The following is a 15,412-nucleotide window of genomic DNA, read 5'->3' as shown; positions in this document are numbered from 1 at the left end:
CTAGAGGCCCCTAGACCCCCCTAAATTCTGATAAGAATTAGTCTTAGTATATACTATATAGAGATAATATATTGATCCCCTCCTAGAGCTATTATATCTTACCCGGTTGATAGGCTATACACCTATAGACTATATATTCTTACAATTCTAATTCTTTATCTTTAACTGCCTAAGATATATTAGCTCCCCTAACTACACGTAGCAGCTCGCGAAACAATACCGAAGCGCCTAAATATCCTACCTAAATTAGTAGCGAATCGGAGACGCTCCTATAAATCGAAGAGTAAAGGGAGACCTAGACCTAAGGTGCTGGAGATCACGTGACTCCGGGTCCCAGGACTTCCAGTAGTCAGTCAGCTTAGCTTCCTCTCTCTCTCTTTTTCCCTCCAGAGTCAAATACATACAGTTTCTGTATCATCTTCATTCCTGCGTAGCCTTCTGTTTCGCTGACATAAGTAGACTTCGGCACAACCCATTCTAACCCGGACCCAACCCAACCCAACCCAACCCAAAGTGGGTTTTGGGTCCTGTTGATTTATAAGTGATGCTTCAGTGTTCATGTTGTTTAGGGGAGTTTATTGTGTAAGATACAGGTAGACTGGTGAACAGATATATAGGCATGCACGTGATCCCAGCCCAGCGTGCGATCATTGGACTGCAACATTTTACTTGAAACACTCAGTGTCTTGGCATCTGCACACAAGACGTAATCAACTTGGACTCTCTAGCAAACTGGACAGAGGGTTTATGGAAGACCACCATAACTAACCATCTCTACGTGATCATCACTAAGGAACCTGGACTAACCACCACAAAACACACGCGTAGCAATCAGGAAATAGCGAGGACCCCAAATGTAGGGGTCAGGTCGGGGAGGTGTAAGAAGGCGTATTGTAGAACTAGCTATCCGGCCACCGTATACTGCCGGCTATGTCACATAGCCGGCACCCATGTAGTAGAGGGGGAGGTTCTCCCCACTACACTATATAACGGGGTCCGAGACCCACAGATCCACATAAAATACAACCATCATATACACATGCTACAAGAATTCGTTATTGTCATGGATAACCTTAGTGTGAGTGTGCTACCTCACGTCGTCAATGCGCTTTTGATTACTTCTATCTTCTCAGCAGGCAACACATATGTTTATGCCTCCTCGCGAAGCCTGTATGGATTTACCGTTAACGGGAAAGCCTCAAGATTTCTCCGTAAATACACAAAAAGGGGGTACCGATATACTGCATCACCGTTCCTATAGCATTTTCGTTACTTTCATTTTTGCAGTTGTCTTACAGCTTTGGCTACCGTTCTGACCTGGCTTACGATGTGTTGAGCGGAGCCGCAGTTATCAACTTTGTCGTCATATCTGGCACCTATATTCGATTTTACAAAGCATGCTGACGATAGGGATTAGATCACTCCAGCCTCCCCTAAAAAGGCATGTTCCTATCTAGTCTGCGTACATCGCTTTTTTTTAGATGATCTGTATTGCGGTTTTCTATGGATACTCTAGTTTCACGCCATGGAGTATCACTGAATTCTTCACACATTGTTCTATGATCCTGCCGGACTGAATTTATTGCTCGAGAATCGAATTGTGATGAAGGTTTGGTAAGGCTAGTACAGTGTTTAGAAATAATTATCCGTATCCTACACCCTGTATTAATACACAAAATGAGTCCTTCCAGCAAGGATAAGGAATCAGCAAACGTAGCACAAAGTTCAGTGCCTCTGCGGTAGACTCAGTTCCGCTGGAGGCATGCAGTCTATCTTGGTCTTCATTTTGATTGAGCTGACAAGCTCGGTCATGTCCACCACCAAGCCTGAATAAGCGGACGCGCCGTCGATTGCCCAGATGCCGCCATAAAGAACCCCGCACACCTTTCCATCCACGTCAAGGACTAAAGACCCGGAGTCTCCCTCCAATACAAAGTCATCCTGTATAGCAGCCGATCCATCTGGGCGCACGCTTAAGATCACGAACTCTTGTGTATAGTTATCCGATAATGTGACCGGCGTGCTGTTGGGGTCATAACGGGTTTGAACTCCACTTGACCATCTGCAGCGAGCCAAAGCGCCGTTGCATTGGCCCATAGTCAGCCCAGTGGTACGGCCTAGCTTCAAATAGTATTTGCCCTTCTCCAATTTGCCGAACTCTCTCAATGGCTCCCCTTCAGGATATGGGAGAGCAAAATTGTGATCATCGAGATCGAGCGAAGACTGAGATTCACTGGGCAAAGCCGGCATTACGTTAGGACCGAAGAACTTATCTGCCGCTTCCTCTGTCAACTCCACAAATGCCCAGTCCATTATCCTTCGTCCGAGAACAGCTTTGCCAGAAGCTGCAACAACTTTCCCCATAACTTGAGGCATTCTCTCAAAGAGATCATGCTTGCTGTTAAGCTCGGAGATCAACTCTGCAGCCTGGCTCAACATCTGTTGCTGAGCTGGCAGGGGCTCTTTTCCAAGCATTTCGCGTTCAGCTAATCTATTGCTCAATGCTTCGACTCGCCCCTTCAGGGCCGCCACATGGCGCTCGATATTTTTCAGGCTTTCGTCTCGATCAATCCTTGCAACGCCGCTTACCTGGATATCTTCTGCCGGAGGGGTTTCGAAGGAACAGCCGGAACGATCCAAATCCGCGAGGAACGATGTATTCCCACCCGACGGTGAATCTGAAGGTCTGACAACATGGTAGGCAGTGAGGAAACCTTTGTGCACCTTGCCATTCTGCTCCAAGGTGAAATAGCCGCCCAGCGTACCCGCGTTTTGCTCAGTATGTATCCCGATAGAGTGGCCCATTGCCAGCCTTCCATTCGCATCAATCCTGTTAGCGAGAGAGACCCCTCTATTCTGGAGAAATGACAGGCGTCCAGGAAGAAACTCAACGTCAACGTCGTGATCCACCCCATATTGACTGATTGCAGATTTGATCTCTGAACCCAATCCCAGCCAGTTTGCTGAGGTGCAGGGGTCAACGTAGACAACGATTGTCGGACAAGCTTCTCGTCGAGAACGGCCAACATTGAAGGGGCAGAGTACTCTCCATTTCGACCGTAGGCCGCGATGTAGAATGGCGATGATCTGTTCCTCGGTGCTCACGAAGGCGGCGACGATCGGGTCATCTTCTGAGATAGTGAAGAGCGAGGGATTAAAGCATAAGTCAATATTGATGATCTCGACATGTACGTCGAAGATCTGCCTGTCGCGAAGTAATGTCCGAATAGCGTCCTTAGCAGGACCAAAGCTGATTGGTGTGTAGTCGTCTTGTGTTAGAATAACACGGAGCATATTGATAGGCACGTTGCCGCCTGGGTATTCTGGCTTACGGACAGTGCACACACGAAGCGGAAGATTCTCAGGGAAGCCGTGGGAGGAGAGAATTTGTTGGATCACATCACTCAAATCCAGGATTTGGTGTTCGATTTGCGGGGCGTGTTCCCCATCTAGCGGCAGTGGCCAAGGATTTGCTTGAGTGTTTGATCGATAAGGATCGGATCGAACAAGATACGCCTCTAGAGTCATCTCTCCCTCGTTATCCTCAGACTCTCGAAGAAGCCGACGCCTTTTGCGAGGAGAGTCCGGTGGTGAAGGAAGCACTGTGGGGAAGAGACCCGAAGACTGCATTTTCGCGGTTGGAAGCAGTAGTAGGGGAAGAAATGTGACGTAGAGCCACTCGTGAAGGCGTTCTGTAAGGCAAAGCAACCTTAAAATACAGGAAGGATGAAGACTTGACGAAACAACGATGAAATGTGATGAACCTGAGTCGGTGTTAACATGGTGTGTCGATGGAGATAGTAGGAATCCCGGGGCTACCTTCCCGGAGGCCAATACGGAAATACCTCAGATAGCGCTGGCCGCCTACCTTAGTCATCCACAATATGACCGTCATTTGCCGCGAAAGGACAACACTAACCCTAATGTAGACACAGCTAGCGCGGTCCGTCAAATACGCGAGCGGTTCTTCTCGACAAGGGATTGAGACGCCCCTCTATGCCGTTTCATTTCATCGCAACATGCGTACTATCATGACATCCCTGAGATATGGCGTCGATACCAATGCTTGCCCACCTTCTGCAGATGGTAATTCCCAAATGACAATGTATTAGACGATTAACCGTGTCGGGAACACGTAACCGCTTTCGCTATTACGTGTTCCAACCCCCAATGCAAATCCAGCCCCCAATGCAAATTCTTGATGCTATTCAGATATTTACTCAAAATCCTCAACGAAACTATTTACAAAAGTAGCATCATTCGAATCCTCAGCATCGCCTGTTTCTCCTGATACCCAGATATCTTGATTTCGCTGTTGGCTGGGCAGTGATTTCTCCATCTTTTTGGCCGCCCGGTCGGCCTTCCGGTCGGCAGCGAGCTTTTCTCGAGCCCTCCTATCCTGAATACTGCGTTTGGCTTCACGAGAACGTAGCATACCATTATCTGATAGCTGGCGTTTCGATCGAGGCTTTTCTCGATGCTTCTTGATAGCTGTAGCGAGAGCAAGGTCGTGTTGAAGTGCCTCCACAAGATTTGATGCTGTACTACATCGTTCGGCTAGCCGCTCAACCATACGCTGGAGATCTCCAGGAATTAGGTTTTCGGTAGCAAGGCGTTTTTTGAGCTTCTCTGTGCTTCGCTGAACTGTTCGAGGAGTTGTAGGTCCGTCAATTGGTGAGGAAATTGGTGGAGGAGTGGTCTTATCAAACCATCCGGTGTTGTCTCCAAGCACTTCAAGATCAGGGTATTGTGGCTCTTTAGCCTCGAGTTTATCGAGAATAACCCTTGGATTGAATGGCCAAATACCACAATTTCGAAATACCGATCGAATAATGCTTGGTGTAAAGGCTTCTTTGCGAGTTAATGCGATATTTCGAAAGAAATCGCGTTTATCCGAAGCATCACCACCATACCGCACAATGCTGTTGTTTAGCGCCTTATATTTTTGCTTATACGCAAGAAAAGGCTTGTTATCGAGCGGTTGCACTAAATGCGTTGAATGCGGTAGAAATGCGAATGGTATAATATGGTGATCCTCGCATCTCTGTAGAAATTCGAGGGTAAGATGCGCACCATGACCATCGAATATAAGATAGCGCTTTTCGCCACGCTTAAGACGATCTGCAGTAGCCGTGGCCTTGATAAAGCAGCTTAGCCAGGCTAGGGCTAGTTCATCAGAAATCCAGCCGTTTGGAGACATAGCCGTATTCGCAGGTAGGTCTTCGCTGCCGTAGTACCAGGCCTCCATGAAGTTTTTGCCGGAACCTTTGAATATAAAGAGCGGGTCCATAAGCCAACCATCAGCAGCAATACACTCGACCGCAGTGATATTTTCGCCTCTCTCTCCTTCTGGCAGGTCAGGGCAAGATGATTTAACCCCAATAACGTTTCGGGCGCGTCCTTGACCGGGTTGAAAACCACATTCATCGAAGTTGTATACTAGCCGGGCGGGGACGTCATGGAGCTGTTTTTCAAGCAGGTCGTACCAGTGCTGAAGAAGGCCTGCGTCCTCGGCTTGGATTCGCTTCAGTTCCTTGGTCTTCTGCTTCACTGGGGCTAGATTTAGGTGCTTTGGTAGACGTGCTTCGAAGCGATACGCCCACATCTTGCTAACCTGTCTATCGTGGCCCGCCCGCTGCAGTGCGCGATTTGCCCACGCTTGTATAAGCCCTGCAGTGGGAGGTAGGTTCCACGAATACATTTTTACTATCCAATTGGTCAAGGCCTTCTCCTGGTCTGGCTGTAAAGCATTCTTATGCGATTTGGTAGGGGTAATTGGCGATTTGGCCTTTTTGACGCGACTGGTAAGGGTGGTATAGGACACGCTGAATTCACGCGCAATCCTCGAGAGATTTGGTTTTTTTTCGGCCATGGCGGCTGCGAAGGCTTCGGCCATGCGGGATTCATCAAAATTAGGAGATTTAGGCATGTTGGGTGGCTTGGATAGGTGATTGAATAGGAGATTCGAAAATTTACGAAGAAACTGTTATTACGAAGAATGCGTGGCGCACCCAAAGCGGGTAGCGGTTTGGGTGGGCAGAAAGGCACGGATAATAGCGAAAATGCGGTTACGTGTTCCCGACACGGTTAGTGCTTATTTTTGTTGTGATTTGTCGTGTCGTAACGGAAATCAATTCCTAACCTCACGGAATTGCCAGATCCGTTTTAGCGTGCATTAGTGCAGGTTATTGTAATCTATGGTAATTAGTAACAGTGTTAAACAGCCAATTGTTCGTAGCAGCCGAGAATTTCCTTGGCAATTTGCATACCTGGGTATCTGCAATACAAAGCCACATTTGCGGTCTTAACCGCAGGGGATCCAATATACTGGCCAGACAGTGTACCACGATGCATCGTTTGGTCACATCAAAGGCTGCATTGCTGATCATGTCGTTTTCAAGCCTTCGCACCGTTTCAAAGGAAAGTCGCTGACGTGGCCCCCATTTCCCATTTTTTCGACGCAGCATCATAAAGTGGTTCTGCGAAATGCGCAAGGGATGGTATGTAATCTCGGAAACGTTTGACGTGTCCTAAAAACCTGCGCAGTTCCGTTTTGTTCCAAGGCTCGGGCCGTTCGGAGATCGTTTAGCGGGTGGCTCCATCCGTTTTCGTAGCGGTGACCACAATATTCAATCGCATCCTTCATAGAGACACATTTTCTTCGATTCGATTTCAAACCCGCATTGCGTCATAATTCCTCGATTCTTGTGGCTTTTTGTCGGTGCTCGTTGCAGTCTTCGTAAACAAGAGATATCGTTCAAGTGTACTGTTAATGTGTCTCCAAGTATGCCAAACAATACAGTTTCAATATACTCCGTACAGTGCCAAGAGGTAAGTTTCCTTAGCATTCCCCGCGACGCGACGCGACGCAGTTTTTGACTCTTTTCAACCACCGCGAGATCGAATTATTGCCCTGTATAGGGAAGTTTTCAAATTCGCGGAGATAGCGCGCAACTTCGAATTCCCGCGTCAACCGTTCAAATTACCGTCAAACAAGATCCCAACCGCCATAATGGGGAATGCAATAATTAGTAATTCATCCACTGCCCACCTCGCCGTCTAGGTGATCGCCTCGACTTTTTTATTTACAAGTGCGGTCGCGCTCGAAAGGGTGCTCATTAACAAGCTACGTAATACACTGCTTTTTGTATACAAAAAGTAAGCGGGCAATGACGACTAAGCACGTATGGATAATAGTTACCAAGTGCTACTTTTTTGTATACAAAAAGTAAGCATGTGATGGTCATCAAGCACTACTGAGCATTGCTTTTTTACAGACAAAAAGCGAGGGGATGGTGGTTACTGAGCAGTACCTTTTTGTGAACAAAAAGTGAGTAGGTAATAGTTACCGAGTACTACTTTTTTACATATAAAAAGTAAGTGGGTGATGGCTACTAACTTCTCAGTACTACCTTTTTGTATACAAAAAGTGAGTGGGTGATGGCCCTGGGGTTCCCTGCAGATCAGCATCTACCATTAGTCGAGATATCTAGTCTAGTACCAATCAGGTCTAATCTTGTTGCCTTCCGACCAATAATATGAAGTACCGGTCAAAAATTGAATTACAAAATTATTGCCAGCTGGCGGCTATGGACAGCCGTAGTACGGGTGGTTTATGTAAGGTAGTCGGGGAGCGGGACAACGGAGACTTTTGCCCAAGTACTGCAGACGGTGTTATTGCTCCAGAAATGGATTCTGACAAATCGACATCCAGACAGCATCAAAGGAGACCGCATTGCGCTTTTAGACAAAGAGCTTAGCGGCGCCCTCCTCTTTACCTCTTTAGTTCACTATCTTTATCTTCCATAAATTTAATTTTCTTTATTTTCTTCGCAAATCTCCTCTTCGCCGTCACTACAGTCAAGTAACATTCAATTCTATTCACAATGACCACCTCATCTCTAGAAGAGCAGGAAACTGCATTGCATGATTCCAAAATTCCACCATCGAGGCATGGTGATGGTAAGTAACTCTCAAAGTTTTCCTGCAAAAGCTGGAGGCCTTTTGAACGCATTGACTAACTCATACAGATCCAGGTATAGGTTCTACACAGACTGCGAAAGATGAATACGTCTACATTGCCGATGGCTACTCCTTAATTCGGCGGATCATCTTCATCATGACGGTGTGTTCATCCATGTTCACCAATCAGTTGGGCCTATGCAACAGCCTCACGACGCTCGAAATAATCGGAGATTCCTTTGGTGTCACCGACCCTGGTAAACTCTCGTGGACAATCTCTGGCTATGGCTTGACTCTAGGCACATTTGTCTTGATGGGAGGACGTTTGGGTGACGAGTTTGGCAATAAGGCAATCTTCATCATCGGTATGGGCTGGCTTGCTTTGACCAGCATGATGGCAGGAGTCTCTGTCTATTCCAGCTACCCAGTCTACATCCTTGCTCGTGTTCTGCAGGGCCTTGGTCCCGCCTTAACTGTGCCTAATGCTCTCGCCATCATGGGAAAATGCTTCTCCGGGGGCAATCGAAACATGGGGTTTGCATGGTTTGCTGCATCAGCCCCAGTCGGTGCGATGGCAGGTCTCCTCTTTGGGCCCCTCTTCGCCATGGCTTGGTGGCCATGGATCTACTGGAGTCAAGCTTTGGGGGTTGCCTTTCTCTTCGTTCTCTCTATCGTTGCAATTCCAAACATGCCTGTCGATGGTGAGCAAAAACAGCGACGAACGATTCGCGAAATTTTAGACCGCCTTGATCTTCTGGGAGGTGCAAACGGTGTGATAGCTCTGGTTCTATTCAACTTCGCCTGGAATCAGAGCCTGGTCACTACGTGGGACGAACCTTACGTCTACGTATGCCTGATCCTCAGTGTCTTGTTCCTAGCGGCGTTCTTTTACATCGAACTTCGCCTAGCTCGCTATCCAATCCTACCTGTCGCCGTCCTCACTTCCGACATCGCCTTCGTCTTTGGTTGTACAGCAGCGGGTTGGTCCACATTTGGCATCTGGGTACGTATTGATCTTTGCCCCAAAATTATGTCAAACTAACGATGTGTCTAGCTTTTCTACGTCATCCGAATAAGCCTCAATATCGGTGGCCAAACTCCCATTCAACTGGCTGCATGGCTTTCTCCTATCCTCATCACCGGCATAGGAACAGCATTGGTCGTTGGCAAAATAATCACTAAGGTTCCAGCCTCGTCCATCATGTTGTTTGCAATGCTTTGCTACTTCATCACTTCCCTTCTCATGGCCTTGCGACCCGTACACTCGACATACTGGACCTACTTCTTTTTCGCCACCATCATCGCCACCTTTGCAATGGATTCATCGTTGCCTGCTGCCACGATCATCTTCTCGAACGCAGTGCCTCGACAGTACCAGGGTATGGGATCCAGTGTGATCATGACGATTGTTGTCTACAGTATATCGCTAGGTCTTGGTTTCGCTGGTACCATTGAACTTAAGATCAACAATGGCGGACACACCGAGGCAGACTTGCTTCATGGTTACCGGAGTACTCTCTGGTTTTCTGTCGGGTTGACAGCCTTCGGCACTGTTCTCGCCCTTATCTTTCTACTCAAAGATCTTCGAAGACGAAAGTTGGCCAAGAAACACACGGAAGAGGAAAAGGATGGTTCAGCGGACGCTTGAATGGTTGAAGGGTTGATCACTCATCGATCATTTTTTGATGCCTGGCTCGCGAGAGGTTGGTGATTTTTGTTGCGAGATGTGTGCTTTAAATACCCAACATCATGCAGAATGGACATTCTATATCTTGTCATTTATGTGCCAATGATGGGGAAATGTAGATACGAGAGAAGTCTGCCTATGCCTGCACTTTTCTAGGGTGTTATTTTGGTATTCTAGAATTTCCCGCGTGCCATGGACGCAGGCGGCGAGTGGTCGAGCTCGCACCTTATGTCTTATGCGGTTGGCATACTGATGTCTTAGCCTGGGTCTCGTCATCGGTAGTGCAACATGCGGAATTTCAACTTCCGCGTTTACCACGCCCGGAATTTCAACTTCCGCGTCTACCACGCCCCATGACAAAACAATATCCATTCGAAAAAATGAGGATAGCTATCGTCGCCTGCCAACCCCGGATCGAGATACCCGGACGAGGTAATTGAATATCAGAATATCTCCACACAGGGGGATCGCTGCGGATGTGATAGTCCCACAGCTACCTCATGCTGACTCTATGCTAGAACACCAGGTATAGAGTTCGACCCCAGATGATGAGGTCTCTTCAGTATCGCCTCCTGCAGAAAGATAACATTCACTGATTAACCTCTCGGATGCGGACCAGTTCCGCGTGTTATCAATTTCGACTGCTGACAAAAGTACGCGGCGTTTCACGGGCGGGGTAAAAGTGGATAGTATAAAGAGACGACCATCATCATGCATGATAGGGTCATCATCGAAATTTTTCATCCGCAGTGCAGCGACTTAGTATTTCAAAGCTATGCCCGCTAGTAACGTCCGTGTCGCCGTCACCCAAGCTGAGCCGGCTTGGTTGGATCTTGAGACTGGCGTCACCAAGACATGCGAGTTGATTGAAGAGGCCGCGAAAAACAATGCAAAGCTGATAGCCTTCCCTGAGTGCTGGATTCCTGGGTATCCCTGCTGGATCTGGTGAGTTCTAGGCAGACGATAGAGGTACTAAGGTCAGGCCGGCGTTTTCTTTGCTAACACAAACTGGTATCTCGGACAGGACTCGGCACTTGGATGTTGAGCTGAACATTGCTTATGTAAAGAATTCTCTACGCTTAAACTCTCCGGAGATGAAGAAGATCCAGGCATGTGCCAAGGCGAATGCGATCGGAGTGTCTCTAGGATTCTCCGAGAATAGTAACGACTCCGTCTACATTGCTCAAATGGTGATTGGCACCGACGGAGAGATTAAGATTCATCGTCGCAAAATGAAACCGACTCACATGGAACGTACAATTTTCGGCGATGCATCGGGCGAATGTTTCTCGAGCGTTGCTGATCTGTCATTTGCGCGTGTTGGTTCTTTGTCTTGCTGGGAACATATCCAGCCCCTGCTTAAATACCACACTCTCTCACAACAAGAGGATATCCATGTCTCTGCCTGGCCTAATCTATTTCCTCACACCGGAGGACAGGATTTGTGGTCCATGTCGGCAGAAGGTTAGATGGGTCTCTCTGTCGGTACTTGTCAGCGGTGTTAACCTTCAATACAGGCTGCCAAGCGCTTTCTCAGACATATGCGATCGAGTCTCAGAGCTTTGTTCTGCACTGCACTGCAGTCCTTAGCCAGGACGGTGTCGATCTGATGAATACATCCGGCGGCGCACTCATGTCGTCGCCTGGTGGGGGCAACTCGACTGTCTTTGGCCCGGACGGAAGAAGATTGACCGACCCGGTAGAAAGCACAACGGAAAAGATCATCTATGCTGACCTGGATATGGATTTTATTGTGGCAACCAGGCTTTTTGCAGACGCAACCGGTCACTACAGTCGCCCAGACCTAATGTCTTTGAACGTCTGCAACCGTGTGAAGAAGATGATCCACGCGGAAGAGATAGTGGAGCCGGGAGAGACTGCTGTCGATAGAACTCTCTTGAATTCGGTATGAAGTATTGCTCGGAAATGTTCAGTGATACCTTTTCGTTCATGTATTATCAATAAACTGAGCCCATAAAGCCCCATGGTATTTCCACAGCATTTCGAAACTGTTTACTTGAAATCACGAGACCTGGGCGGTGACGGGCTACACCATACCTCCGTCACACACACCTTCTTCCTTTCCTTCTTCCTCAGTTAGCCAGATAGCTACGAATACAACGTTCAACAAGCTGCACTCTGTTTAGCTCACTCCATGCAAACACTGTTAAAAGCAGAAATTGTGATAGCCCAAACAAATCATCCTTGGGCCCAGGGATATTCACATCGTGATACCAAACTAGTGCATGTTGACTAGATCAAAGTGTTTAATATTGTAAACCCCGAAAGAGACACCGAACTGATCGTTTGGTTGCTGGTAGGTCGCGTTGGGTAATGACGGGCCTCTCATGACGGGCTCCAAGGTATGAGATTCCACATGTCTCGTCTCCTGAATCCTGAGCAACTTCAAAGCAAGTGACCTCTTGCAAAATGAATTCCACATTCTACCGACGAGCAAGAGCCTTGATCGTATCAATGCTCTTTACTGAGCGCGTGGACCAATATGTACCAGGCCCCTGCAACAAATTCAAGAAAGCTCTCACAGAATGAGTGCTTTTCCCGCGGAATGCCGAGGATGTGGTTGTCGTATAATCAAATGGATGATTGAGACACTCTGGATGCGGTGGATCAGAAGTGGGTTGGCATGCCTGAAGCCGTATAACCGCAATATTTCTGGACGAGCCGAATCATTGACGCGGCAGCCGATGTGATTGACTGCAAAACGAGTGACATAGCATCTGAAATTTTGTACCTTTCGATATCAACAGAGGTGAATAGCCTCCAGAATGGTTGCATAGTAATGAAAATGGTCATCTGCTAGGCCATGCGAAAGAGAAGAACTGGCTTCGGAGAAGTTTCGCGGGTGATCTCCACACTCTCGTCTCGCGATTTGAAGAAGTGGCTCATGACTTTATGTTTCGATATAAACATTGGGACCTGATCGGAGACACTATGCTTACCGAAGGTGGATGACAATCGGAATAAAGCAAAGTTAGCAAGAAATGCCTAATTGACATGGCGATCCGGGCTTACATTTGATTCATGTTCTGATCGTGCATGTACAACAGTTTACACTGCCATTCAAATGATAGGCCAGGTCCTCATTTCCATCGTTGAAGAAGGGTTTAATTGGCAGTACGTTGACCTGACGCCTGGGCAGGATGCACCTCCTCCCAAAATTGAAATCGCTGTGCGACCTGTCATGTAGAACGTCCAAAATGTTTGGACGGTTTCCGGTTACGGTCTGGCCGACTTCGCAAGTGGACCGACATCCCAGTCGCTATGGACAAAAAGGTCTACCCAAGATCGGCTCCAGCCGAAAAGATATCCTTCATCCACTGTGCGACATGCCTATCGAAATTATTATACCAGTGTATATGTTTTTGAGTCGGGAGTGATAGCAGAGTGAGCTTGACCTTCGACGGCGAAACAGACAGATGTTGTCAGGGAAGCAGTTCATCAACACTCGGCGTGGTCGAGGGGTTGCTGCCGGAGAAGATAGATTGGGTTTCTTGAGTAGATAATCTCGTTTGATAGGCGATGCAAATCTGTAACCCACTTTGGACTCGAAGGTTCTCCGAATGGACTATGTTCCATATAATGTTTCATTTTGGTCCTTGAGGGTTCCTCAAAACCAGTCTTGCCACAATTGGACTTGTTACGTTCTTGCTTACCCGGCTAACAGGACTTCTGCTCTGCAAGTAGATCTATCTTAACGTATAGTTTATAACATTCTCCTTCGACTGGCCTAGGAAGGTTATTACGTGCCGCTAGTAGTATAAGCTTGAAGATAGACCTATTAGCGCCGTCTAAGCTTACGGATACGTTTGAGCGTGATATTTGCTAATACCCGGAACTCCAAGAACTAAAACAAGAGAAGACAGAGCTTATAGCGGAGATACAATCTCTGGCCGGTGCAATGAAGACAGCCTAAATGCCCTTCATACACCTTTATTAAAGGCACGAACCTAATAGTTAAAAAATGACTAAACTTCGTAAAACTTTGGTACCCGATACTCGAGTGACGGCTAGAAAGGACTATCTCCGTAACGTAACTAATACTCAAAGTCTCGATAGACAAGATTAAATGGCTACTTAGAGAGCCTCATGTACAAATATACGGTGCTCTACCGATGAGGACTGGGAGTAACCTACCCCGAACTCGAATACGTTTTCCCTGAACGGCACACCATATCAAACAATTCAACCATAGTAGAAATGCTTCTAGTCTCTTCTATGGAGTTCTCTGTTTTCTTTTCCTGGCTTTCGGAGCAGAAATAATATCGCCATGATTAAAGAAGAGCTTCCATCCATTCTGGAACGAGCGCGAACATTCAAATTTATTGAGACTCTTTCTCTTTCCTAGCACGCCTAGGGGTGGGCATCTTGGAAGAGCAACTAAATCGTGCAATGTGATTGCTAGGTCCTGAATATCTAAGCAGATATGGGAGCAAAAATGTATGGACTAAGCGAGAGTTGACCGTCAACGCCAGCACACCAACGATCTATAGCCCAAACACTGTGTTCATATTACCCACAGACTAAACCTATACCAAAGCTTTGCTTTTATAAGCGTCCAAACAAGTTTCCTGTCAACCAGAACAACACAATCCAAATCAGTACTTAATTCTGGTACAGTACACAGCCAGCGACCGCTGTTCTCATATCATGGTATAGTCCAGGTGTATTCTCACATGATAGAATCCTGCCCCTCCTCAAACCTCGCCACATTCTTCAGCGTCCCCAGTCCCGAAATCTCAACCTCGATCTGGTCCCCATCTTTCAGTAGCTGCCGCGGCTTCTGAAATACCCCTACCCCCGCTGGGGTTCCTGTCATGACTACCGTATACGCCGGGATGGTCGTGCCTGGATGCGTGTCAGAGATATGTTACAGGATGCCAAAGGAAGAATGAGGAGAGTGAACATACTCTGACTCATCCAACTGAGAACCCTCTCCGGCGGAAAGATCATATCCTTTTCAATCACCGTGTCCTGCATCACTTTTCCATTGATCCGGGTAACAAGGCTAGCCGATGACCTCTCCTTGGCAAAAACACTAGGGCTCACAAGGACCGGCCCGATCGGGGCGAACTTGTCAAACGCCTTCGCGTAGAAAAACTGGCCGCCGGACTGCTCAGGGAGCTGGAAGAAGCGGCACGAAAGGTCATTTCCAATTGTGTAACCGAGGATATACTTGGAGGCTTCCTCGGGTGTGACGTTGCGACACTTGCGCGAGGTGACGAAGACGAGCTCGCCCTGGCCTCTGTTAACGACGGCTCCGTTAGGTGGTTGGTGCGGACAGGCTCACCTCCCAGTCTGGAAGATTCGAGGCGCAGAAGCGACTGATGGGAATGGTTTCGTTTGGCGACGCTAGAGCCGCTGGTGGCTTAGTCCATACGGGTGGGTTGGCGGGGACATTGAGCTGCTAGCCGTTAGACGTAATGTTTCTACCTACTCATCGCGGTAAGTTGCTCACATTTGCTTCTTTCGCGTGGCTCCTGTAATTGAGCCCGACGCAATAAATTGTGGTATTTGTTTGCGGTAGAGGTGAGAGAAGCTATGCATTGTTCAGTCAGCCGTGCAGTTTACACGTCATTGAACTGAAAGCCTACCTTGGCTATCGTGGCCGTGGTCGCATTTTGGCCCTGCTCCAAGTCCTCGTACGTTGGATATGCGTCCACCAACGCTCCGATGACAGGCATAGTCGAGGCGCACTTCGCGAAGAACTTATCGCCATTTTCCGTCTGGAAATGACAGAGGTAT

At 47.7% G+C, this 15,412-nt stretch overlaps 5 protein-coding genes across 5 annotated transcripts; 2 read left to right on the top strand and 3 right to left on the bottom strand.

Annotated features, from left to right (window-relative positions):
* Nucleotides 1-1,725: 1,725 nt before the first annotated feature.
* N7532_008790 (uncharacterized protein) lies at nt 1,726-3,630 on the bottom strand (the record flags this gene model as incomplete). The annotated part of the gene is made up of 1 exon (XM_056621282.1): nt 1,726-3,630. The coding sequence occupies one exon, from the start codon at nt 3,628-3,630 to the stop codon at nt 1,726-1,728; it is 1,905 nt and encodes a 634-aa protein (XP_056472088.1).
* Nucleotides 3,631-4,216: 586 nt separating this feature from the next.
* On the bottom strand, nt 4,217-5,929 carry N7532_008789 (transposase; the record flags this gene model as incomplete). Its single annotated transcript, XM_056621281.1, has 1 exon — nt 4,217-5,929. One exon carries the CDS (start codon nt 5,927-5,929, stop codon nt 4,217-4,219), a length of 1,713 nt encoding a protein of 570 aa, XP_056472087.1.
* Nucleotides 5,930-8,119: 2,190 nt separating this feature from the next.
* N7532_008788 (MFS transporter) lies at nt 8,120-9,610 on the top strand (the record flags this gene model as incomplete). The annotated part of the gene is made up of 2 exons (XM_056621280.1): nt 8,120-8,965; nt 9,017-9,610. The coding sequence occupies 2 exons, from the start codon at nt 8,120-8,122 to the stop codon at nt 9,608-9,610; spliced, it is 1,440 nt and encodes a 479-aa protein (XP_056472086.1).
* An 814-nt stretch (nt 9,611-10,424) lies between these two features.
* Nucleotides 10,425-11,555, top strand: N7532_008787 (carbon-nitrogen hydrolase family protein; the record flags this gene model as incomplete). Its single annotated transcript, XM_056621279.1, has 3 exons — nt 10,425-10,594; nt 10,674-11,113; nt 11,167-11,555. Coding segments are annotated over 3 exons (999 nt in total), but the record flags the coding sequence as incomplete, so codon positions are not given.
* Nucleotides 11,556-14,339: 2,784 nt separating this feature from the next.
* N7532_008786 (fumarylacetoacetate hydrolase family protein) lies at nt 14,340-15,351 on the bottom strand (the record flags this gene model as incomplete). The annotated part of the gene is made up of 5 exons (XM_056621278.1): nt 14,340-14,515; nt 14,578-14,905; nt 14,958-15,071; nt 15,126-15,206; nt 15,262-15,351. The coding sequence occupies 5 exons, from the start codon at nt 15,349-15,351 to the stop codon at nt 14,340-14,342; spliced, it is 789 nt and encodes a 262-aa protein (XP_056472084.1).
* Between the last annotated feature and the right edge of the window lie 61 nt (nt 15,352-15,412).

Source organism: Penicillium argentinense, assembly GCF_028826775.1.
Source record: "Penicillium argentinense strain IBT 30761 chromosome Unknown utg000009l_segment0_segment0, whole genome shotgun sequence".
Taxonomy (NCBI): domain Eukaryota; kingdom Fungi; phylum Ascomycota; class Eurotiomycetes; order Eurotiales; family Aspergillaceae; genus Penicillium; species Penicillium argentinense.
This window is presented reverse-complemented; position numbering and strand designations above follow the sequence as displayed.